The 24,841-nt window shown below is 37.0% G+C and overlaps 1 protein-coding gene across 1 annotated transcript; it reads right to left on the reverse strand.

Moving 5' to 3' along the window:
* Window positions 1–10,253: 10,253 nt before the first annotated feature.
* Window positions 10,254–11,051, reverse strand: LOC111901644 (uncharacterized). Its single transcript, XM_023897528.2, has one exon. The coding sequence runs from the start codon at window positions 11,049–11,051 to the stop codon at window positions 10,254–10,256; it is 798 nt and encodes a 265-aa protein (XP_023753296.1).
* Window positions 11,052–24,841: the final 13,790 nt, after the last annotated feature.

The following is a 24,841-nucleotide window of genomic DNA, read 5'->3' on the forward strand; positions in this document are numbered from 1 at the left end:
CTATACTAATGGAATTAGGGATAAAACCCTAGTTGATGAAGAGTTATACTCTAGCTAATAGGACATGTACATAAACTTAATGTTATGGATTTTAAAATAAATTAATGATTATATGGTTAAAAGTAAGTAATTAGTTAAATGGGTTGTTATATGATTCCAATAGATATTCTGGATATTAAATATATTAAATATTACTATTTTATACGTTACCAAAATGCATCAAAACACCAAGATGAAGAGTCTTTTCTAACAATTATCTTCGGTTACTTTTACAACAAAAAAAATCTCACTCAAATCCTATACAAGAAATCTAACATGTGTATGAACTCAAACATAATCAATAATAGAACTGAGAAAAGTATACATGATTAATACAACAATTTACTCGTTTTAGACATGAACGTATAAACAACGTCTCACACAGTAAACAAGAGGTTGAAGACGAAGTGGTGTTTGATTTTGAAAAGGTAAAACTTATGAAATCTGCAGACCACATATATAGAAGAATAGGTGGATTAAAATTCTTTAGCCTGCAAGAAAAAAGTTATTTGTTTTTACAGTCTGCATGTCGCTAAAAAAAATTGAAGTTTAAATCAAGCATAAGTTTCGTATATACCCTTCTTAAATATCAAAATATAATATTTTCCAAACCTAATTTACATCATATTTACAACTCATAGAACTTTCAAAGTATCATAGTTTCAGAAACCTATAGTTTTAAATATTTTAAAGCATTATTTTATTAATCGACTATTATACACTCTTAAAACGCTTAAAACATCATTTATACATTTCATAAAATTTTAAAATATTTACCCAATTTACTATTTTAATCAATTTTTAATGTTCTTGTAACGTCCTAAAGATACTAGTAATATTTCAGTTTTAAAACACCCAAAAACAATACAATCATTTGTTTCAAAATCAATCAATGTATAAAGTGTTCTCAAACATCGGAGTGGATCAAATAGATATTGCAGAATAAACTCCAGATGATGTTGTGTGATAAAGTCGGACCCTTCTGTTTGGAAGCAGAAGTACCTGAAACATTTAAACCGTAAAATTGTATGCAAAAAGGTTAGTGAGTTCCCCAAAATACCATATAACCATACGGGCCCCCTCTCAACATATCGGGCCCCCGTCCATTCAATTCAAACGAGCCCCGTCTGTGACATCCCCATTTTCACAGCCAGAAAAGACCGATTTTATTTATGCTTTGTAAAAACCAGAGTACTTCTTTTCATAAAAATGTTGCGGAATTTGTTCCCAGAAAAATATGTTAAATACATTATCAAAACATTTTCGAAGAAACGTATTTTATTCATTTTAAAACGTTTGGGATATCATCGTCAATACAAAAACATAAGCATAAACAGAACTTACATTTATTTACACTAGTGATCTACATCTCTTTAATCTCTAAGTGTAATGTGACTTCATAACAACACCTGTGATATAAATAAAATGAGTGGGTCAGGTTGGGAAACCTGGTGAGTACATAGGGTTTTTAACCCACAATAATATAATTATTATGTTCAATCATCAAACAATTAACCCAATTACCCATCCCCATTATCTTCTTTATTCCTAAGTACCCTCCCTAAGGATTTATCCTAAGGGTCGTCTCCTACATCTTATTTTACCTCTCATCTCCTTACATCACATCTCCTTTTATGTTTGTTCCTAAGGACTTTCCCTAAGGATCATCGCCTACATCGCCTAGACAATATTGATTCAGGGATTACTCCCTCAATACGTAACCACTAAGGGTTAGGGTATCATCGCATGAATACGTAGTTACAACATCGCCTGAACTCGTAATTCATAGTAAAGGGGTTAGAGTATCATCACATGAATACGTAGTTACAACATCGCCTGAACTCGTAATTCATCACCTACCGGTTATGATCCTGCTGGTGTTTCCACAGGGTTGTCTATAATAGTTCGTGGTCGCCATATATACTCTGGTAGATGACTACATCTCCAAATTGTCGGACAAGGTTGTAGTATCCTACATCACCGATTCATCATCACCTATCTATCCTCACCTAATTATCCTCACCTTCCTATCATCACCTATCTCTCATTATTTTATTTCATCACACACCAACTATTTCATCTACCCATGTTTTATCCCAACATATTTGTAGATATAAAATAAATATACAGTTTAAATCATTTAAAACATGTATAAAATCATTCATCCAGCATAGACAACAAGTATTCAGATAATATGCGCGCATAGCACGTAATTTATGTAAAATACTTCATATCTATGTGTAAGATGAAAGTAACTATGCACTCACTTGATAAGGTGATGACTCGGTACTCAGACAACACTTCGTTACTGTTAAAACAATTTCCCTCGGACAAAACCTAGTATCATTACCACTAGAGTTTAGTCTAACGACAACCGCGACAAATTAATAGTCTAGCTATTATTATTATTATATAAGCGTTAAATAACACCCAATATAACTCATAATAATAGCCCAAATAATTATTTTAAGGACCTAATAACATGAAAGCTATATTAAAAATTGCGTAAGCGTAGCTCACTTACAGCGGATTTTAAAGAAAACCAAGCTTTGTTGGAGCAGCGTTCCCGAGCCGAAAGGCTCTCTTCTTGGGGCTTCGGGAGCCTCAGGGCTTCCTTCGGGTGCTAGGGGGTTTACCTAGACTTTAGGGGGCTTAAGGAAGGTTAGAGAGAGAAACTAGAGAGAGAAAGTTGAAGGGTGAGGTGTGAGGAAGTTGGAATGCCCGGCACCTCTATTTATAGGTTGAATTCCTGATGGACTCGCAGAGTTGGGGCATGTGGCAGCCTTCTGGTGGTGCCACGTGTCCAATTCAGGTGGTGCCACGTCACCCCTTATCGCGTATCAGCCTTCAAACTTAGAAAATCATAACTCTCGCATATGAGCTCCGTTTTCGACGTTCGTTTTTTCAACGCGTAGGTAAAATAAATATCTACAACTTTCATTTAGAATCCGTCGTCTAATTCTCGACCGATCTCAAATTTAACAGTAGGAGGCGTTTAGACTGTTAAATGACCGCGAAGAATTCGTAACTCCTTCACACGGACTCCGTTTTCATCTATCTTTTTACCGTTGAGTTCCTATTAATGAGATATTCAAATCTCATTTAGGCCGCGTAAGCCAAAAACCGCTTAAACTAAAATTCGAGTTTCGGGTCGTGCACTGTTAAGCCAAATCTTAGAAAAATCATAACTTCCTCATATGAAGTCAGTTTTGGGCGTTCTTTTTATGGATGTTCTCGGTTTAACATATACTACAACTTTGGTTTAGATCAATAAGGCTAAAAAGTCCTCCATCTTAAATTCACAATTTACGTCTCCTGGTGTCGTGCCGGTTTTGCCGTAAAACTTCGACGGGCCATAACTTCTTCGTTATAACTCAAATATCGACGTTCTTTATATGTACGGAAACCTTGTGACATATTCTACAACTTTGTTAAAATTATTTATTCTAAATAATATTTTGTCGAAAAGTCGTTTTCGACCTCTATTGCCTCTAAATTGACTAGCCTGGATTTGCGAGCGTTACACCGCCCAACATACATATCAGGTCCTGCCCATCATATATAATGGGCCCCACACAATTCACATAACATGTCCAACCCAACATACAAACGAGCCCCACCCAACATACATGCAAGGGTCACAGTGATACCTAGCATCTGACATAGTACAGTGGAAAGACTCACCTCACAAATGTAGTCAATAGCTAACAGGTTCACTGTAACGCCCCGATCCTCAGGTTTTTCTTTATTATGAATTTCTGGATAAAGCTCTAATCGACGAGAATGCGTCTTTAGTGACCTACTCGGCGAGTCCACTATTGGGACTCGGCGAGTAGGAGCTGGCAGATGAAACCCTAAATCCCAGGGTTTGTGCCCTATTTAAAGGAGCCTCAGCCTCCTTTGGGCTTCCTTACAGTCTTTGAGAGCCCTTACTAACCCTTATTCGTGTGTGTGTGTGTGTGCCTTGGAGGGGTTTTGAAGCTTGGAAGAGAGGATTTTGGAGGAAGGGAGTTAAGAGTGCAAAGGAAATTGAAGCAATAGAGGATGGGGAAATGGGTTTTGCCTCAGCTAGCATCCTTTGAAGGTATCAAAGTGCCATTCTTACTTCCTTTTCTTTCCTCTTGTTGAGTTCTAGGGCTTTTTATGGATTTTCAAGTTGGGATGTTGAGCTATAGGCTAGATCTGAAGTTGTAACTTCTGATATGGACCCTCCTTGGGTGCTACAGTCATATAGTTGTTGTATTGGTTGTAGATGAAGTCCCTCTTGGACTAGAAGCTCCATTAAGAACTTAAAATAGACTTTTGGAGCCCATATAGCCATACATGTACGTAAAGTTTGCAACTTTACGTGATAAGTATGCCCTAGAAGCTTGGATTTGTGATTTGGAGCCGCTGCATTGCTCAAAACAAATCTGTATGGAAAGAGGACTGAATGGACTCGGCGAGTCGCAAGGGTGACTCGGCGAGTCCCATGAAGATGATCATTGAGCTCAGCGAGTTGGATGAACAACTCGGCGAGTCCGATGAAGATCGCCATAAAACTCGACTAGTTGAAGAACAACTCGGTGAGTCCGATGACTTTTCCCTTGGATAGACTTGCGTGTGTACCCGTCGAGGTGCAGGGGGAAACTCGACGGGTGGACCTTAAGGATCGATCGGGATTCGAAGGAACTCGACGAGTCACTCCGGTGACTCGACGAGTTGGAATGTGCTCCATGAACTCGGCGAGTGGCCGAGTGCACTCGGCGAGTAGAGGTCAACATGGACTGTTGACCTTGACTGAGGACTCTGACCTTGATCAGGAATTTCTAAGAGGTTATGGGGTGTCTGATAAGGGTATGAACTTATGTGTATATTGTGCTATGGTTATAGGTGGTGGAGCCGGTGTCAAGTGATCCGATAGTTGGAGTTTGCATTTCTATCGACATCTACGAGGTGACTTATCCTCACTATATCGATAGGGTCTACGGCACCAAGGCCGGCCCTTTATGATTTACATCCTGGGTTAGGATGGTTGCTTTGTTATTGCCATGTTAGATTTCATCCTGGTATAGGATGGGTGTTATGTTATTGCTTTGCTAGAATTTATCCTGTTTAGGATGGTTGTTATACTAGAGATCGGTAGTTATGGTATGCAGCATAAGATCTTGATCTATAGGGTCGGAATCAGGATAGATAATATGTTATGCTTTTATGATCCGTGAGGATTGGTATGTTAGTGACCTGTTAGGTCGATACTCTAGCTATGAGTGAAACTCTATGATTGATGGTCAATGAGATATATATGATTGCTATGTGTACATGCCAGTATATGTTAGTATGCGTACATGGTTAGTTGCTTGTTGGTTGGGTTGAGGCGGTCTTGCTTTGTGCTGAAGGCCAACACACCCTCTGAGTGGTCCGGGGAGACTGTAGGCCCACGCGGTGGACCAGTCATGCCGAAGGCTTAGGATAGATTCAGATAGACTGTAGGCCCAGTAGGGCGGACCAGTCCGGCTGATGGCCCAGTATGTATGTTGTTTGATTGATCGTTATGGCTATGGTTCTGCCAGTGTGGTATTGGTATCTTAGGGGTAGCTCACTAAGCCCACGGGCTTACAGTTTTCAGTTTATTGTTTCAGGTACTTCAGGAGAGCAAGGGAAGGCGAAGGCGTGACCGTACCGCTCCTCATCCTCATGATCTATTTTGTGACACTTTGATAATAAATGAATTGGAAATGTTTTTTAAAAACAATTACTATTTGACTCTTTAGTTAGTATTAAAAGTTTAAATTTGGCGTGAATTTTATGGGTGTTACACTCACACTGTAGAAATATGGATGCTACACACCTCCTAATGAATCATACAAGGTAAACTCTCATTTTACCTTCTAAAATTAGTCATTTGACTAAAATTCAACCCATATAAAAAAGACAATAGTCAAGGTCAAAGTCAACTCCAGCTGCATTCCACGTCATGGCCAACCAATGGCTACCACATGGTCATTCAACTTAATCTCGATCAAAATCTATTTGACACATCGTGGTAGACATGCTACCACACCGTCCCAAAATCCAAACAACGTAGTCACGACCAAACCAGTCTCCACGTCGTGGCAAGCAAGTCGCCATGCCGTGGAAAACTGAACATGGATAACTTAATGGATTAAACTCTTAACTCCTAATCTCAGAAGTTCCAAAGTTCATATCTGAATCTCTACAATGTCTTTATGGATAAAGTTTCCAACTTTATCCATTAAGACACACCAATAAGTCAAGATCTCTACTCTAAAGTTCTTAATGATTGCACCATATGCATAAACACCAAAATGATTCATGCAAGACCACTTTCCAACCAACACCATGGTCTAGAAGCCAAAATATGCACCCAAAGGCTCTAGAGTATACTCAAAATCCAAGGACAAGAAGATTGGGACTAAAAATCTCATAAAAAGACATAGAATAAATTCTAGAGAAACAAAGAGCAAGATTGAGAATTTTACATCCACAAGGTATGAAATGAGATGAAGTTGTTGGATATAAGTTGGAACCAAGCTAACAAACCACAAGATGAAATTCTTCTTTCTTCAAACTTCACAAAAATGGCTTCACACACTCAAAATACACACAAATAGACTAGGATTTAGGTGGATTTCAGAGAATGGAGGCTGACAAATAAGACGGCCCTAGGAGTCAGTACCCTTAAATAGGGTTCAAAACCGAAGATTTAGGTTTTTCACCAAAATTGACCACCACACCGTGGCAATTAGGCTGCCACGTCGTAACACTTCTAGGTCCGCGTTCTTAATCGGACAATAGTCATGTCTTGGGGCCTTAATAGCCACCACATCATGGCCCACCCAAAACCTTCATAATTTATAATTAAAATAATTAAAATGGGAAAAAATATTACTTGGAAAATGGATGTTACTGATGGGTTTTGAGAAAAACAACATTCCTATGGTGTTCATGCAAACCCTAATGCTTGGATCTATGTTTTTCTACTTGTACATGCATAATTGTCCAAGACTTGCTAAACCCTAATCTAGGATATCATAAAAATCAAAATCATATATAATAAACTAGTTAGAAATTTACCTTGATTGTTTTTTGAAGAACTTGAGCCTTTGAGAACCTTAGCACCTCAAATGTTGTGCCTCTAATAGATCACAAACACCAAAACAATCGAAGAAGGCAAGAGAGAGAGAGAGAGAGAAGGAAAGGCTAAAAATTGGTTCCTAGAACTCTTAGGGTTATATGTAGCCGATTTTGGTAGCTAGGAGGGTCCTTATATAGGTGAGGAGTTAGGGTTTTAGTCAAACACTTATCCGGTTGCATAGGCTCTAAGCAGCCCATAAGAATCTTCTGGAATCCCTACCTTGGACGAATTCTTAAGAGCTTATCCCCAAGAATTCGTCCACCCTATCTCTAGGGTTTCCTTACCCTACTTTGCAACTATCCAATAAATACAATATTAGTCCCCTAGGTTTTAATTAATATCTTTTGATCACGAAATTAATTCCTAATTAATTCTTGAACAATATTAACTAAAGAATATGATTTCTCGTTTAATATATTATTCATATAATATATTAATAAACCATAATAATCTCTTTCTCTATAATTCATCCAGTCAAGTTGCTTTGTTGAAGGCAACCCAAAAGGACCATGCTACAACCGGGTCAAGTACATACCAAATATAGTTATGGGCTTAGACACTTAATCCAATAGTTACATGTTCTCGGCTTGTATTTAGTCATTTACTTTATTTTCTAAAACCACAATCCTCTTGCTTCTTATGTATCTCTTAATCCTTATTCTCACAGATCCCCTTTCATCAACTTCAACAAGTCAACACACTCACGCATCTATAAAGTAGATATGCTAAAGCATCAATAGTCCAAAGACATATGTTTAATGATAATCGTAAAAGTAGAAATTCTAAAGCATCAGTGGACAAAAAACAAATGTAACGCCCTGTTCTGAATCGTTTCCTAAAGCGGGGTGGTGACCCGAAGATCTGGTATTATCAGGCTTGGGGCCATTGAGGGAATGTGATTTAGACCCATTTGGGTGTGAGTTATGTAATTTGGATGATCCGGGAGCTCGATTTGTGTTTTGGAGACAAGGGGTATTTTGGTAAAGTGTCAATTCGGGCTTTATGGAAATTGTATTTTTTTTGGGAATTTTTAAGGCAAGTATGAGTTGATAGAAGTGTAGAGCTTCTTGTTACCTCTTCGTGGATATAAGGATCGTTGGAAACAGACTTATAACGAAGAAGTTATGATCTTCAGAAGATTGTAGGGCTTAAGGCTAACCCTAGACAAGGGGCGTACATAGGGAGTATGCGGGGCATATTAGTGCTAAGGCCAATACGTTGGGCGTACATTGGTGTACACTGAGTGTACTAAGCATATGGATTGCGACACTTGAGAGGAGTATGGTAAGCGTAATGGGAGTACGTAGGGCGTACTCCAAATTCATTTAAACCCTAAATGACGGTGTTGGACCATATTTAAGCTCATTATCTCTTCACCAAACCTTCATACCTTCAGCCTCCATCCCTTTTTAACCCTAGATTCAATCCCTAAGTACATTGTGGTGATTTTGAGCTTGGACGGTGATTTGTGGGTGTTTTGTGGTGAAGAAGAAGAAGTGGAACACTTGGAGGAATGGCTTGAGCTTGTAGATCCAAGAGTATCTTCCCATTTGCAATCTTTCTAAGGTAAAAAGCTTATACCTTGATGATAATTTTGTTTGGATCTACTTTGTGGTGTTTCTTTGGTATTTTTGAGTCCCTTGAAGTAAATGTGAGCTTTTGATCTACTCCTGAAGTGGTGGATGTTAGATCAAAGCTCCAATAAGGTCCTTTGTTCATAAAAATGAAAACTTTATGGGATTTTTTGGTCCATGCAAGTATTAAGACCCTTATTAAGTTCCTTTTTAAGTGTTGAGTCCCATTAAGGCACGTATGTGAGTAAATTTGGCAACTTTATTGGTGAAGACCTTGTCTAGGGACCATATCTATGTTTTGGACATCTTGGCTTAACCTATTAAGAGCTAAATGTGGGTTTTGGACTCTTGACGAGTATGTTGGGCGTACGAGAAGGTACGCTCAGTGTAATGCTAGGTTGTGCATCAGGTACTTGTACTTTGTGCATCATGGTCGAGCATGCAGGACGTACTCCCCTATTCTGCAATATTGGTCCTTTTTTAGTATGGGCCTTGTTGGGCCATTGGGATTCTGTTTTTGTGCCATGGTTAGGCTGAGGACTTTCTTGGTAATGGTCCCATGAGAGTTTTTAGCCCCAATTAGGAAGTTGGGCCATATTGGGCTTGGGTTGCCATCTTAGGACTTTGGTGTAGTTGGGATGGGACTTGGTTTTGGGTCAAATGAGGAAAGGGTAAAATGATATTTTACCCTTTATGAAGTTAGTTTATGGAGTGGGACTTGAAATTTGGGTTTCGGGTTGATTATTGATTGAGTTTTGTATTTAATGTTAGTTGGTGCGAAGTCATCCAGTTCAACGACCCGAGCAGTCATTGTTTATCATCGGATTGAGGTGAGTTTCCTCACTGTGTTTAGTGGGTCGAAGGCACCAATGTAGGCCCATGGTTTATATGTTAGGATGCTAGATGTCTGCGTGACTCTTGCAAGTGTTATGCAATGGTATGCTTATCGGGAACGACTCGATGCCAGGGGGCCTGATGAGTATATTGTATGCTAGTTATCAGTATGTGTTTTATGCTTACCGGGCGAGGCCCGATGCTGGGCGGGGCTCGATGACTGTATGGTATGGTATAGTCTTTGTGATCATCGCATGTTTTTGTATGGTTATATATTTATATGCTTAGATATGTATCGGGCAGGGCCCAGTGTCAGGCGGGGCCTGGGGATTGACATATCAGTATAGAGAGCGAGGCTCGATGTAGGGCGGGGCTCGTTAAAGGGCGGGGGCCCAGTATATGAATATTATGTGTGGTATGTGGTATTTTGGGTAACTCACTAAGTTTGTGCTTACGATTTTGTGGTTCTGATTTCAGGTACTTCCGGTTCGGAAGGGAATGACCCGACTCAAGGTTGTTCCAAACATAATTTGGGCCCAGGGTGAGAATGAAAAAAGGCCCCTATAATACATAAATTCATCAACATTTTTATAATAACTCATTAATTGAAAATAATTATCTGTACTAGCATCTTAATATAACATTTTCCGTAACAAAAATACAAAAATTTAAAGAAAAATACTTCTTCTAGCTTTTTGAGATGCAAAATCATTAATAATATCTTCAAGATCAATCTTGTCTAGCATGTCCTTCTCTATACATAGAATTGCCAAGTCGTTCAACCTTTCTTGTGACATCGATGACCTTAAGTAATTCTTCAATAACTTCAACTTTGAAAAATTCCTCTCTGCAGATGCAACAGTTACAGGAATAGTTAATAAGATTCTATATGCAATAAAAACATTTGGGTAACAATCCTCGACTTTAACAAATTCTAAAATTTCAACTGCAGATTTAATATCATTAGGAAGAGTCTTTTGCAAAAATTTTAATTCTGTAAAAAGATCATTTGAATCCACATCAGAAAAAATGTCATTAGAAAAAGTATTTGCGAGCTTTATACAACACTCTCTAAGCTTATTTTCATCTAATGACTTTAAAATCTTTGAATCAGATAAAAATCCAAATATACTTTCAAAATGTTTTAATTGTTCAAATCTAGTATTTAGTGAAACAATTGCAACATCCACAACAACATAAAAGTAATTAATCTTAAAATACTCTTCTAGTGATTGTATTTCTTCTTCTTCAATATCACTTTCATCAAAAAATTTCTTTCTAGTGACATTACGCCTATATGGAAATGTAGGTTCAACACCCATTTCTAAAGCAATTGTTTTAGCAATATTTATGCTTGAAACAAACCCTTCATTTCTAAATTTCTTAAAAAATGTGATTACATTTTGTAATTGGTTAATAGCGACATCAATACAAATAGATTTAGATTGCACTTTTTTACTTACCATATTAATAGAAAATAAAATTTCATACCAAATAACCGTACTAAGTAAAAATTCAAAACTCTTAATAGCTTTAACTAAAATTTTGGCTTCACTTTTTAATTTTGGGTCATCAAATGATTTAGCCAATTCTAGCAAAGCTAATCGTATTTGAGGAGCTTGGAATCTAATAGCTTTAACACTTTTAATTCTACTTTCCCAACGAGTATTAGATAAAGACTTTATAGTTAAAGTTGGAACATTATCTAATAATACTTTCCATCTTTTAATAGAACTAGAAAATAATGAATATAAGCGTTGAACAATACCAAAAAAAGAAACAACTTTACCACAAGAAAGTGCCATGTCACAAACGGTAAGGTTTAGACTATGACAAGCACATGGCATATATAAAGTTATAGGATTAATTTCAAGAAATCGTTGTTGAACCCCATGGTGTTTTCCTTTCATGTTATACCATTATCATAACCTTGCCTCTTTACATCATTCACATCAAGATCTAACAATTTAATGCATCTAATAACTCATTAAAAAGTCCCAAACCAGAAGTATCATCAACTTTTTAAAATTCTAAAAAATATTCATCAACTTGTATTTTGTTAGAAGACAAATTTACACATCTTATAATTAAAGTCATTTGATCTCGATGACTCACATCTGGAGTACAATCAAGAATTATAGAAAAATATTTTGTCTCTTTAATTATTTTAATAACTATGTGGCCTAAAAGAGAAATAAGTTCATTTTGAATTTGGGGCCAAGATAATGATAATGAATTTCTTGATTTTCTATACGTCTAACATGATCGTGCATTATACCATCGAATTCTACCATCATTTGTATTGCTCCCAAAAAGTTACCATTACTATCTTCATAAAGTTTAGAGTTAGAACCACGAAAAGCCAAATTATATTTAGACAAACATTTCACAGCAGCAATTATTCTTCTTAAAACTTGTCTCCAACGCTCTTTTTCCTTTAAAATTTCTTGTTGTCAATCTTTATCAATAGTAAGGTTTTTATTCAATCGTTGTTTTGCTTCATTGCAATAACTCATACAACTCAGATGTTCATTACTACTTTCATGTTCTTTAAATCGAACACTAAGATGTTTCCAATCATTCTATCCTTCAATTGCTAAAAAAAAACCTTTTTGATTAGTAGATTTAAAAAGTTTACAATAAAAACAAAACACTTTATCCAAAAACTTTGAGTAAACTAGCCAGTTCCGATCTCGTGTCTCACCATTATTTATTTTTTGGGTATAAAAAACATAAGAGAAATGTCTAAATAGTTTATCCTTTGGAAACACAAGATTCATTTCCCTTATTGGCTCCTTTTCAATTAGAATATCTCTTGTTTTATTATCAAGAACATTCCAATTTCTAGGGTCATAAATATCTAAAGGATTATTAAAATTTGTATCATCACAATCATTAAACACATCTGTATCATCGCGTTCATTTGACACATTAGTATTATCACGTTCATTTGATACATTAGTACCATCACAATCATTTGACACATTAGTATCATCATGTTCATTTGACACATTAGTATCATCACAATCATTTGGGCCGCTAATATGGAGTTTGAATGGAGTTTTGTTGGGCTTATACATTAAGAATGTTTATACTTATATGATCCATAAATAATTCATATATATATATATATATATATATATATATATATATATATATATATATATATATATATATATATAACAAATCCTATAAAAATTTTGGCCCCCCTGAAAATATGGGCCCTAGAAGGTTGCCCCTATCGCCCACCCTCTGGGACGGGCCTAACCCGACTTGATCGCAACGCATCCACCTATGTTTCCGCATTATGATGATTTTGACATTGTACTCTGATAACTGTTTTCTTATAAAGAGCTTTTGAATATTTGGAAAAATGATACTAAATGTTGACTCAGAGATAATTAATGTTTATGTTAAATTAAAAATGAAAATTTTACCTCATAATTTTTGGGTCGTTTCAACGAAGGTATATAGATACTTCAGGTTTTGTATTTTGTTAAGTAAGCACAAAAACATGCATTATATGAGATATTTATCTAGATGAAGTTCAAACATAACAAATTTAGAACATCCTTCAATTGAAAATTGTGTAAGTCTTTTCCAATCCGATCTTTAATTACTTTAAATATGTTATTATAGTAGGAATCAGGAACACGAATCAATTATAGTTGAAAACAATTCCAAACTCCATAATCACTAGCACACCAAGCATAACAACTGATACCCAGAGATTATAATATCACAACATTAAAAAATAAACAATAATCCGTAAAACTATACAAAATAAACTACAACTTATATAATCCAAAACAATTTTAAATGTTATAATTTCATAGAATTTTTAAAGCACATACCAAGCACACCAACCATACATGCTATTAACTTCAAACTCTTTAACCTATTTAACACATATAAACCAAATCCCTTACATTTTTCTCTCAAAACATCATCATCATCATCTAAATAACACCAAGTAAGCCCTTTTGCCAAAATCTAAACCCCCATACACCTATATGAAAATGGATTAACCAGGCACCTAAAAAATTCTTCTACTTTTTCACATATAATTCCCTGTAAAAAATAAGATCACACAAAATCATACCAAAATCAAGTATAAAATCAGACCAACATAATATATCAAGCAAGAATTGCACCAAATTCAGACCAAAATCAAATTTCAAGCAAGAATCACACCAAAGTCAGACGAAAATCATATTTCAAGCATATAATCAGACCAAATATGATTTCAACAAAGGATGTGACTTGCAATTTCTGTTGGATTAGGTGTCTAAGCCCATAACTATTTTGGTATGTACTTGACCCGATTGTGAGCATGGTCCTTTCGGGTTGCCTTCACCATAGCAACTGATAGGATGAACTACGGAGAAAGAGGATTACTTATTATTTATTAATATATTATATGAATAATATATTAAAAGAGGAATCATATTGTTTAATTAATATTACTCAAGAATTAATAAGAATTAATTTTGTGGCTAAAAGATATTAGTTAAATAAAGGGGACTAGAACAGTCAATTGTGTGATAGTTGAATATTAGGCTAATGGACTCCATAGAAGTTGGAGTGGACGGAATCTATGGGGAATACCATTAGAATTCGTCCAAGGCTTCTAAGGAGGGAGTACATGGGCTACTTAGGGCCTAAGCAGTCAAATTAGGGTTTCCTAGTTGAAAACCCTAATAGCCTACTGTCACACCCCAAAACCAAGAACGACGGAAACATTATGGGGCGGAGGACGTCATGTATAATATCACAACACATAAATATAGTAAACAAGCAAACAACATCATCCATTGCATTAATAATGTATTTTAATACAAGTGTGTTCTGTACAGTTATAGACACCAAAAATATGAATCAAAATAAAATATGAGTCTTGTAAATGCTCCATCTTCTCAAAAGTTGGCATCGGTATCTGTCTACTGATGACCTGATAATACAAGTTATTTTGAAAGAGTTTATCAACATTAAAGCTGGTGAGTTCATGAGTATTTTAGTGTCATGTTTTGTATGAAAATGTTTGTAAGTGTTCGAATGTAAGAGTACGTAAAATGTTTGTAAGTGTTTGTTTGTATTTCCTAGAAAACCCTATATTTTCCATTTAAAAGCAGCCTTCTACCAAGGCATCAAGTGTAATGTATGTTTGTTCATTGTAAAAGTGTGTACCTTTCCCAAATGTGACTATTATTAGTAAATATAGTTTTTACATTACTCTTTATGTGAGGAGATCACAAAGTATATGCAAAGGGAAAATAATGAAGTATTGTAGTATAATAATATTATAACTACTATTGTACTAACTACCTTAAACCAAATTATTGCTTCGACTCATATTCCCCAAAAAGTGGATCCCGCTCTAATAGCTCCGAATAAATTAAATACGTGCATTAAGATATGAAGGCTTCTTATTCCACTGTTAATTAAGGTATAATGTGATGTAATTGTAACCATACTTGATCGACCTAGTGAAACACGACGCTCGAAGACGTCGAGATGTTATGACATTCATCACTCGAAGACCTGCAGGTCCCACTGTAGCTAGCAACAAGGTGTAGGACGGTTAGTCCAGTATAGATCTATACACGAATTCACGCTCTCCCTTCAGGAGACTCTGGATACAAGACGAGCCATGACGGAGATGCCATGCCTCGAGGTAGTGCCTCACTTTTATTGCATAGTGTGTATGTGGTGTATGTAATAGTGTAGTGTATGTCTTTCTTAATCCTTATCATAGTGAGTTCTCTAGTGTAGTATATAGTGTGTATGAATAGTATGTATTAGTGTATGTTCTCTCTGACTCTCTTTATAGTATGTTCAATTGTATAGTGTAGTGTATTGTTTACAGTATGTATTGACTCATGTATGAACTGACTCTTTGTATGTTACATTGTACTAGAAGTAGTAAGTAGTATATCACTAAACTATACCTATTATAGTTTACTAGAAAGATTGTTTGTATAACTGAGTGTATTGAAATAAGACAGAAAGCTTTTATTTCTATACATATACATATGATATATAACTAAGGATTAAACGACACTCGGACAAACAATAGGGGACTCTAAGTCCACAACCAAACAAGGAACATGAAATAGAGCGTATTATCAATCCTAAGTCCTTCAAACCTTACTTATATAACCATATATGTATTGGACATGATTTGACAGTATATAAGTTTAAAGAGTTTTGAAAGTAAAGATTTGGAAACTAAAACTAAGTTTTATAACGAGTTTAACATGTAAAAGTGTTTGGAAATCATTTTGAAGTAGTTTTGTTGACAAGACAGTTTAAAGCATAGTAAATCCATTTGTATGCTAGTTATTAATCACATGTGATTGATGTAATAATTAGTATAATTCAACTTGTATTCCCCCTATAAAAGCATTTAAAAACATAATAAAGGTTAATTAAGGGGTATGAACTCACCTGTAGTGAGTGGTTTGGATGAACGAATGGTATAGGATGCTAAGTGTCAAGTGAGGACTTGAGCACACACACGGATCCTATTTAACAGATATTGACACATATAAGTATCCAATTAGTCAATTAACAACTAATTAATCAAATAAAGACACCCTAAAACATGGATAACACTTTGATTCAAGTGCTGGGAGTACATTAGGGTTGCATCTAAGGGGTGTAGGGCTTTGCATTTGAGTTTATGGCCCAAGGGCCACTCCTTAAGGAGTTTACGGCCTATGGTCATTTCCCCCATGAGTTTACGACCGCAAACTGATGGTATTAAGTTCCATTTTGTGTTTTGAGGTCTTATAAGTCATAAAGAAGCATCCTTACTTCAAGTCTAAGCCTTAGGAAGTCATGGTGGCACCATTACACCTCTTTATAGAGTTTACGCCCCATGGACCATTCCTCATGGGTTTACGGCCGTAAAATCTATATGTTCATGGTATTTTTTATGCTTAAGGTCCTAAACACTTCAAGGAAGTGATCTAGACTAGTATCCATAGCTAAGGAAAGGACTAGGGCTCACTTTGCCCCATCTATTAGGGTTTACGGCACAAGAACATGCCTTGGCCGTAAACACATTTGATCTTGTGTTTCTTTGTGTTTTCTAGGTGTAAAAAAGCTCATTTCAAGTGTATAACAAGCTAGGATAAGTGTACTTACAATCTAGAAGCTTGATTGGGTGTTTAAGGTCCAAGAACACTAGTGTGTGTTCTTGATGTTCTTGGTGTTTTGAAGAACAATTGAAGATCTAAGTAAAAATGAGGAATTCATGGATAAAATGGAGTATAACAACTAGGTGAAAGGTTATAACAACAAATCAAACAAAGAAAACACTTACATTTTGGAAGATTGGAAGAAGAGTGTGATGATACTTGAAAGAGAAGCTAGGAGTTCTTGAGTTAGGAAGTTGGAGAATGAGAGAATGAAGAGTAAACTCATGCCGTAAGCATGAGTTTGCAGCCATGAGGGAGTTTACGGCTCAAACTCCAAAAGTTTGGCCGTTAACTCCTTATTAGGGGTGAAATTGTGTGTTTGCTACTCCAAGACTCTAGAAAGTACTTCCTTTCATTCGTTCGTTTGAAGAATAAATATTAAAAACACTCAAACGGACTTTAAACCGGCTAACAATTAACAAAAATGTATTTGACTTTTATTTGAAGTGCTTGAGTGTAGGGTTTGTACAAGTGAAAATTTCGGGATGTCACACCTACCTATATAAGGAACCCCTAAGGCCCCAAAAACGTGGTGAAGTAATCCCTAAGGGTTCTTGGACGTTTTTGGTGCCTCCTCCCTCTCTCCTTCTTCATCTTGATGCATATGGTGTTTGTGACTCCATTAGAGGTGCAACATTTGAGGCACTAAGCTTTCAAAGGTCAAGATCAAAAGGAATTGAGATTGTTATTACTACATAACAATCAAGGTAAGATCTAAACCCCAATTAATATGTTAATTTGATTACTGTATGCTAGATCTAGGGTTTATGAGGTTTGAACGATTATTGCATGTTCATTAGACAAACTAGATCCAAAGCTTTAGGTTTTGCAAGTACACCATAGGATTGATGTAATGCTCATAACCCATCACTGCTATTAGAGCCTAGGTTGTTTGTTTGATGTATTTGATGCTTTCATAATCGTTCATGGCTGAAAAACGCAAAAAATCACTTTTTGAAGCCTGGACTCGCCGAGTTCACTGGGTACTCGACGAGTTCAGCCCTGAGTCGACGAGTCTGAGGGTCAAATAGAGGGTTTTTCGGGTTTTTTTTAGCTGTTTTGGCTTGGGATAATTACCAAAAACGTTTTTTGTTGATAAAATCCGATTTTTATTGATTTGGAGTGATTATGCTTGCCAAAATAGAAGATAATTGTCAATTGATTAGATAATCATTGTCTTATATGATAAAATTGATTTATTTGAATTATTTGATTGGATTATCTTTCCATAAAATTGAATTAGGTCAAATTTAGATAACTACCAATTATTTGATTAATTTAATTATTTGTAATTTGATCTAGATAGTTTTGAAAAAATTTGAAACTTGCCCTCAAGTTTTGGAATTTAAATTTTGATTAAAAGTTTAATTTCGAAAGATTTAAATTCTAAACCCCTAATGTTTTGAAAAGTTTCAAAACTTGCTCTCAAGTTTTGGAATTTAAATTTTTTTGATTAAAAGTTCTAATCTTTAAATGTTAAATTCTAAAGCCCTAGTATTTTGAAAAGTTCAAATTACACCCTTATGATTTTATTAAATTAATTAAGTGTATAGTTAAAAGAGAGTTAATAAATTCATAATGATATGGTTTATATTTAATTAAATTAGTAAAAAGTATAATTTATTAAATTCAACCACCTAGTATTTTAAAAGTGTAAAATACACCCTTATACTATATAACATTAAAAGTCTAATATTATATATGTATAAGTAAAGAGTGCGTCTTACCGTTAGTAGGCCTCATTCACGAAGTTGGTCTATAAGGGGTGTTTAAGGAAGCGGCCTGTAAAATGACCGTCATTGGGTATCCATTCTTATCCACCGCACTCTTGATTAGTGGAGGGTTGTTAGCCGAACGGGTACGTAACGACCCAATTTTCACGCCCAAAAAAATTTCATTTAAATTAAGTAGTTTGTAAAACATTTGTAGTAAGACATCATCCGATCATATCTTTTCATAAAACATATCTCATGTCTGAAAACCCAAAACATGAAAATAATAATAATGTCAGAGTACAATCCCAGAACATCTCATAATGCGGAAAACCAAAGTGTGTGTGTATGATGTGCTGCTACCGCGCCAGCTCCTTCCCCTTCGCTGAAGAGGTACCTACAACCAAAACTGTAAATTGTAAGCACGAAGCTCGATGAGTTCCCCCATCGTACCACATACCTTACAATCATACATACTGCCAAGCATTTCTGGGGTGCCTGACCTACCCGGTACGGCCATTCTGGGGTGCCGACCTACCCGTGCGGCCATTCTGGGGTGCCGTCCTACCCATGTCAAGCCATTCTGGAGCGCTGACCTACCCATGTCGAGCCATTCTGGGGTGCTGACTACCCTTCGGTCCTAACAATCGAACCTCGGGGACTATTTCACCCCCTACTACTACTATCACATATATCATAGAATAATCTATTGTCAGACATATCCGGGGTGTCCGACCTACCCTTCGGTACTAACAACCAAATCTCGGGGACTCTTCCCCTCTTACTACCTCTATCTCATATAACATATCATGCTAGCAGCGAAACATATCACCACATACTTTTAGGCATATCTGGGGTGCCTAACCTACCCTTCGGTCCTAACAACCGAACTCTATCACTATAACATATCATAACAGGCTAGCATATAACATATCAGGTAGTAACAACACAGATGAATATCACAAAGACAAACATCTAGCATACGATCCCTACTGGTGGGTCGGCATTGTGGTCGTAGACCCACCGCTACTAGAAGGTAACTCACCTTGTAGTAGCTGCTAAACTGTGCGGGAATCCTCTGACTACTGCTGTTGCTGCTCTGGAAATCCTCTGGCTAAAATTCCCACAAAACACTTAGTCAGAAACTGACATCTACTCCCAGGGTAAAATGACCATTTTACCCCCTGACTAAGTCAAAGTCAAAGTTAACTTCTAGTTGACCTGACTCGCCGAGTTGGCTCGCCAACTCGCCGAGTCCCTATCCTTCCATTAGACCTCATACCCGTCTCTACTCGTCGAGTTAGACGATGACTCGACGAGTTTTCCTTCTAAATGAACATCGACTGAATCCTCATCTGACTCGCCGAGTTGTATGAACAACTTGTCGACTTCATCATCAACTGATACTCAGGTCCTGCCCTTGACTCGCCGAGTTGTATGAACAACTCGTCGAGTCCATCTTCATCCTTAAGAAGATTGCCTTGGACTCGCCGAGTCTGTTCATGCACTCGCTGAGTCCCATGAATTTCCAGAACAATGGCTTAGTCCAGAACGTTGGGTCACCCCTTGGGACCCCCTTAAAACCTTTCCACACTCAACTGGGTCCTTTTGACCCTCAACTGATATGGGACAGAACCTTGGACTCGCTGAGTCCAAGAACGAACTCACCGAGTTGGTCATAACCACTGACTGAATCTTCGCTTTCTGATGTACAACACTTGATCAAAATGTAGATCTAAGCTTCTACAATCGATCTAGCACGTAAAGTTACAACCTTTACATGCTTGCATGGGACTTTAAGCTCAAAAGATCCTAAAACAAGCTCTCACAATGCATAGGGCCTTCCTTGAGTGCAAAAGCCACTCCTTTCTGCCTTGTAACCCCTCAAAGGACCTAGATCCGAGACATCAACCTCAAACCATGCTTGCAATCATGGTTGGTGACCAAAATGGCTTAGAAAAGCCCTAAAACTCAACAAAATGGGATCTATCAAAAGAGCAAGCAAGGTATAGACTTTATACCTTCTGAAGTCAGCAAATGATGCTCAAAATTGAATCCTTCTAGCCTCCTCTCGATCCTTCAAGCTTTTCCTTCCTTCCTTGTATCACAAAAGCACCAAAATCACTCCTAAAGCCTTAGATTGCTTCAATAACGGCTAGGGTTTGCTATGGGAGTCTTCTGGGAGCAAATGGGACTAAGGAGGCCGATTTAAGTTGTTTAAATAGGGTGCAAACCCTCGGATTAGGGTTTTTTCCCAAACAGGGTCTACTCGCCGAGTCCGGGACTCGACTCGCCGAGTCCACAACTTAAACTCCACGCTTCATCCCGCTTGTACTCGGCGAGTTGGTCCTTTAACTCGCCGAGTCCAAGGCCAATATGCAAAAATATAAAAGATTTAATAAAAAGAACACGTACCAAGAATCAGGTGCTACAAATCTCCCCCACTTATTTTAGACTTCGTCCTCGAAGTCTATTGCTCGATCCTGAAACATCTCGGGGTAGTGCTCCATCATCTCATCCACCGGCTCCTAAGTCCACTCCGAACCCTTCCGGTGCTGCCATTGCACCTTCACGAGTTATACTCTTTTGTTCCTCATATCCTTCGATTTTTGGTCAAGGATCGCTACAGGCCGCTCGATGTAATTCAATCTGCCATCAACCTGAATGTCCTCAAAGGGTACCACTGTTGGGTCGTCCACCAGGCACTTCCGTAGCTGTGAAACATGGAAAGTGCTGTGTATCTGACTGAGTTCGGCTAGCAAATCCAGCCTATAAGCCACCTTGCCCACCCGGGCTATAACCCTGAACGATCCAATATACCTTGGGCCCAACTTGCCCCGCTTACTGAATCGAATGACGCCTTTCCAAGGCGACACCTTCAGGAGAACCATATCTCCGACCTGGAACTCCAGGTCTGATCGACACTTATCGACATAACTTTTCTACCGACTCTGAGCAGTCTGAAGCCTGCTCTGGACCTGCTGAATCTTCTCTGTCGTCTTGAGCACTACCTCGGTGCTCCCCATGACCCTCTGGCCAACCTCACCCCAGCATATCGGGGTCCTGCACCTCCTCCCATACAACATCTCGAAAGGAGGACGGTCGATGCTCTTATGATAGCTATTATTATACGAGAACTCTGCCAACGGAAGGTAGGTATCCCAGCTACCTCCGAAGTCCAAAACACAAGCCCACAGCATGTCCTCCAGAGTCTGGATGGTCCGCGCGCTCTGGCCATCCGTCTGCGGGTGAAAGGCGGTGCTGAAACGCAGATGACTACCCAACTCGTCGTGGAATTTCTTCCAAAACCTGGATGTGAACCACACATCCCTATCCGAAATCACCGAAACTGGCACTTCGTGCCAGGCCACCACCTCTCTGTAACTCCCCAAGAGATTGCTGACTTCCGGGCACATGAAAGGGATGCTACCAAAGTGGCATGCATCGTGTTGGCCACCATGACAGCAGAACTCCAAAAGTCCTATGAGGACTTCTACCCTTTTGAAATGCACCAAGATCTGATGGAAAGATACCATCAAAGTGCACGACAAGAGAGGTATGAAATCATCTGCTCCATCATAACAACCATGATGAAGGACAGAGGATCCGTCACGAGCCACATGCAGAAAATGCAAAGGTATGTGGATCGGTTGCTGGAGCTTAATGTGAACTTCCCTGAGGATCTTGCAATAGATATCATTTTGCACTCCTTACCCTCGTGCTATGATCAATTCCACATGACATATTACATGAATAAGGAAGAGGTCACACTCAGCAAACTTCAGGGACTCCTCAAGACTGCAGAAACAAGTCTTAAAGGTAAGTCGGTTGTTATCACTCCTACTCCAAAATCCGCCCCAATTTTGGCAATCGGGAAAGGTAGACGGAAGAAGAGGAAGAGCTCTTCGAAGGGCACCAAGGCTAGGACCCTTGATGGATCTTCTTCAAGTGGAGCCAAGAAAGGTTTCGTCACTCCTTCTTCTGACCCAAAAGATGTTGAATGCTTCTATTGTCATGAAAAGTCACATTGGAAGTGGAACTGCCCAAAGTACCAGCAAGATGTGAAGGATGGGAAAGTTAAACCCAACCATGTAGGTATTTACACTATCTTATCTAACAATTCACCCCATTCTAACTCTTGGGTCCTTGATACCGGTTGTGGTATTCATATCTATTCTGATTTGCAGGGACTAAGAAGAAGTGAGAATGTGGAGCATGGAAGAATAAATTTAAACATGGGGAATAGGAAAGCTTTACCTATCACCAAGATTGGAGTTTATACTTTATCGCTAAGTAGTGGGTTTAGTTTAGATTTGAATAAATGTTGTTATTCGCCAGAAATGACAAGAAATATTATTTCCTTTCATGCATTGTATAAACAAGGTTTCACATTTTCATTTGATAATGAAGTTGGTTCGATGTTTTTGGTGCCTCCTCCCTCTCTCCTTATTCATCTTGTTGCATATGGTGTTTGTGACTCCATTAGAGGTGCAATATTTGAGGCACTAAGCTTTGAAAGGTCAAGATCAAAAGGAATTGAGATTGTTATTGCTACATAACAATCAAGGTAAGATCTAAACCCTAATTAATATGTTAAATTGATTATTGTATGCTAGATCTAGGGTTTATGAGCTTTGGACGATTATTGCATGTTCATTAGACAAATTAGATCCAAAGCTTTAGGGTTTGCATGTACACCATAGGATTGATGTAGTGCTCATAACCCATCAATTTCAACCATGATCAGAGATTTTTGTAACATCAAACCATAATGAACAAATAATTGGAAATTAGAAGAAATACCTACAATAGAGAAGATATAGTGGCTAAAAGAGGTGTGGTGTAGGTTGTCATCAACGTCGGGTGTGGCCAGTATCGAAATAGGTGTGGCAAACGTTGTGAGTGGTGATGGTGAATATGACATGGGGTATTCTCCATATTTTTTTAGTTTAAACCCTTGCATCCTTAAAAGGATGTTAGTCTATTTCTTCTACAAGAAGAGAACACACATACATTTTTAGTTCTACGATCTTCTATAAACAAATAGTCTTAGACTATACGTCTGCCTGGCTACAGACAAAAGAGGCCAAAAATATCTTTTTGAGAAAAACAAACAACGAGGTATACATATAATACTTATTATCATGAATGATGAATAATGATGAAACCCTAGATGCTCTTAGCTCATATACTAATGAGCTCATATACTAATGATTTACACTTAACACCTTCGAATATACAAGTATAGAAAAATTGTCCTTCATTTTGCAACATATTGCTTCACTACCCTCCAACTTCAATAAAATGAGCAACACCCCTTCATCTTTCACAGACTGATTCTTTAACAATTATTTAAACAAAATCTTTCATTTTTAACCCTACAAGAAACTTTCCAAGTTAACCTTGCACTTAGACAATCTTTTCAAAGTTGAGGTTGGAATTTGTGAAAGTTAAACAATAAGTTTCAACATATTTCTTTGATACATAAATTATTTAAATATTAAATAAAAGAATTATAATAGAAAAAATATAAGCCAAACCAATTTTCATCTCATATTCTCAAATAGATGCTCTTACTTATATACTGATGATTTACATTTTGCACCTTCGAATATACAAGTATACAAAAATAGTCATTCATTTCCAACATATTGCTTCACTACCCTCCAACTTTAATAAAAGGAGCAACACCCTTCACGAACTAATTCCCTAATAGTTATTTAAACAAAATCTTTCGTTTTTAACTCTACAAGAAACTTTACAAGTTAATCCTCCTCTTGGACAATCTTTTCAAAGTTGAGGCTGGAATTTATGAAAGTTAAACAATAACTTTCAACATATTTCTTTAATACATATATTATTTAAATATTAAATAAAAGAATCATAATAGAAAAAATATAAGCCAAACCAATTTTATCTCGTATTCTCAATTAGTTGATTCATGAAGTACAATCTTAACTAAGCCTTTCAATCTCTCATAAGTCACCTATCTTAAATTCACCATAATATTAGTCTCTCTAGAATGGTCAAAGAGTTAATTATTTGATCACATTTCAATATTCAATCATCAATCAAACCAACAAGTAAACAATCATGTAAATACCAAAGAGTTTTTAGTCTAACGTATAAAAGTATCAAGGAGTTGAAATATATCCCTTCCTAATAAGTTTAGGGTTTAAGTTCCATGGTAAACAAAAAAAACTGTATAAGTCTAAAATTTAATATGTATATATTAACTGTTAAAAAACATTTTAAAACTTAAATAAGTTGTTTGAGAAAATAAACAAATAAATCTGATTTCAACTTATATAATAGACATATTAAAACGAACCCAAACCAACT

Source organism: Lactuca sativa, chromosome 9, assembly GCF_002870075.4.
Source record: "Lactuca sativa cultivar Salinas chromosome 9, Lsat_Salinas_v11, whole genome shotgun sequence".
Lineage (NCBI taxonomy): Eukaryota > Viridiplantae > Streptophyta > Magnoliopsida > Asterales > Asteraceae > Lactuca > Lactuca sativa.

What these genes read in the sequence shown, in the direction of transcription:
- LOC111901644 (XM_023897528.2), bottom strand. Translation starts at nt 11,051, where the DNA reads ATGGTAAGTAAAAAAGTGCAATCTAAATCTATTTGTATTGATGTCGCT.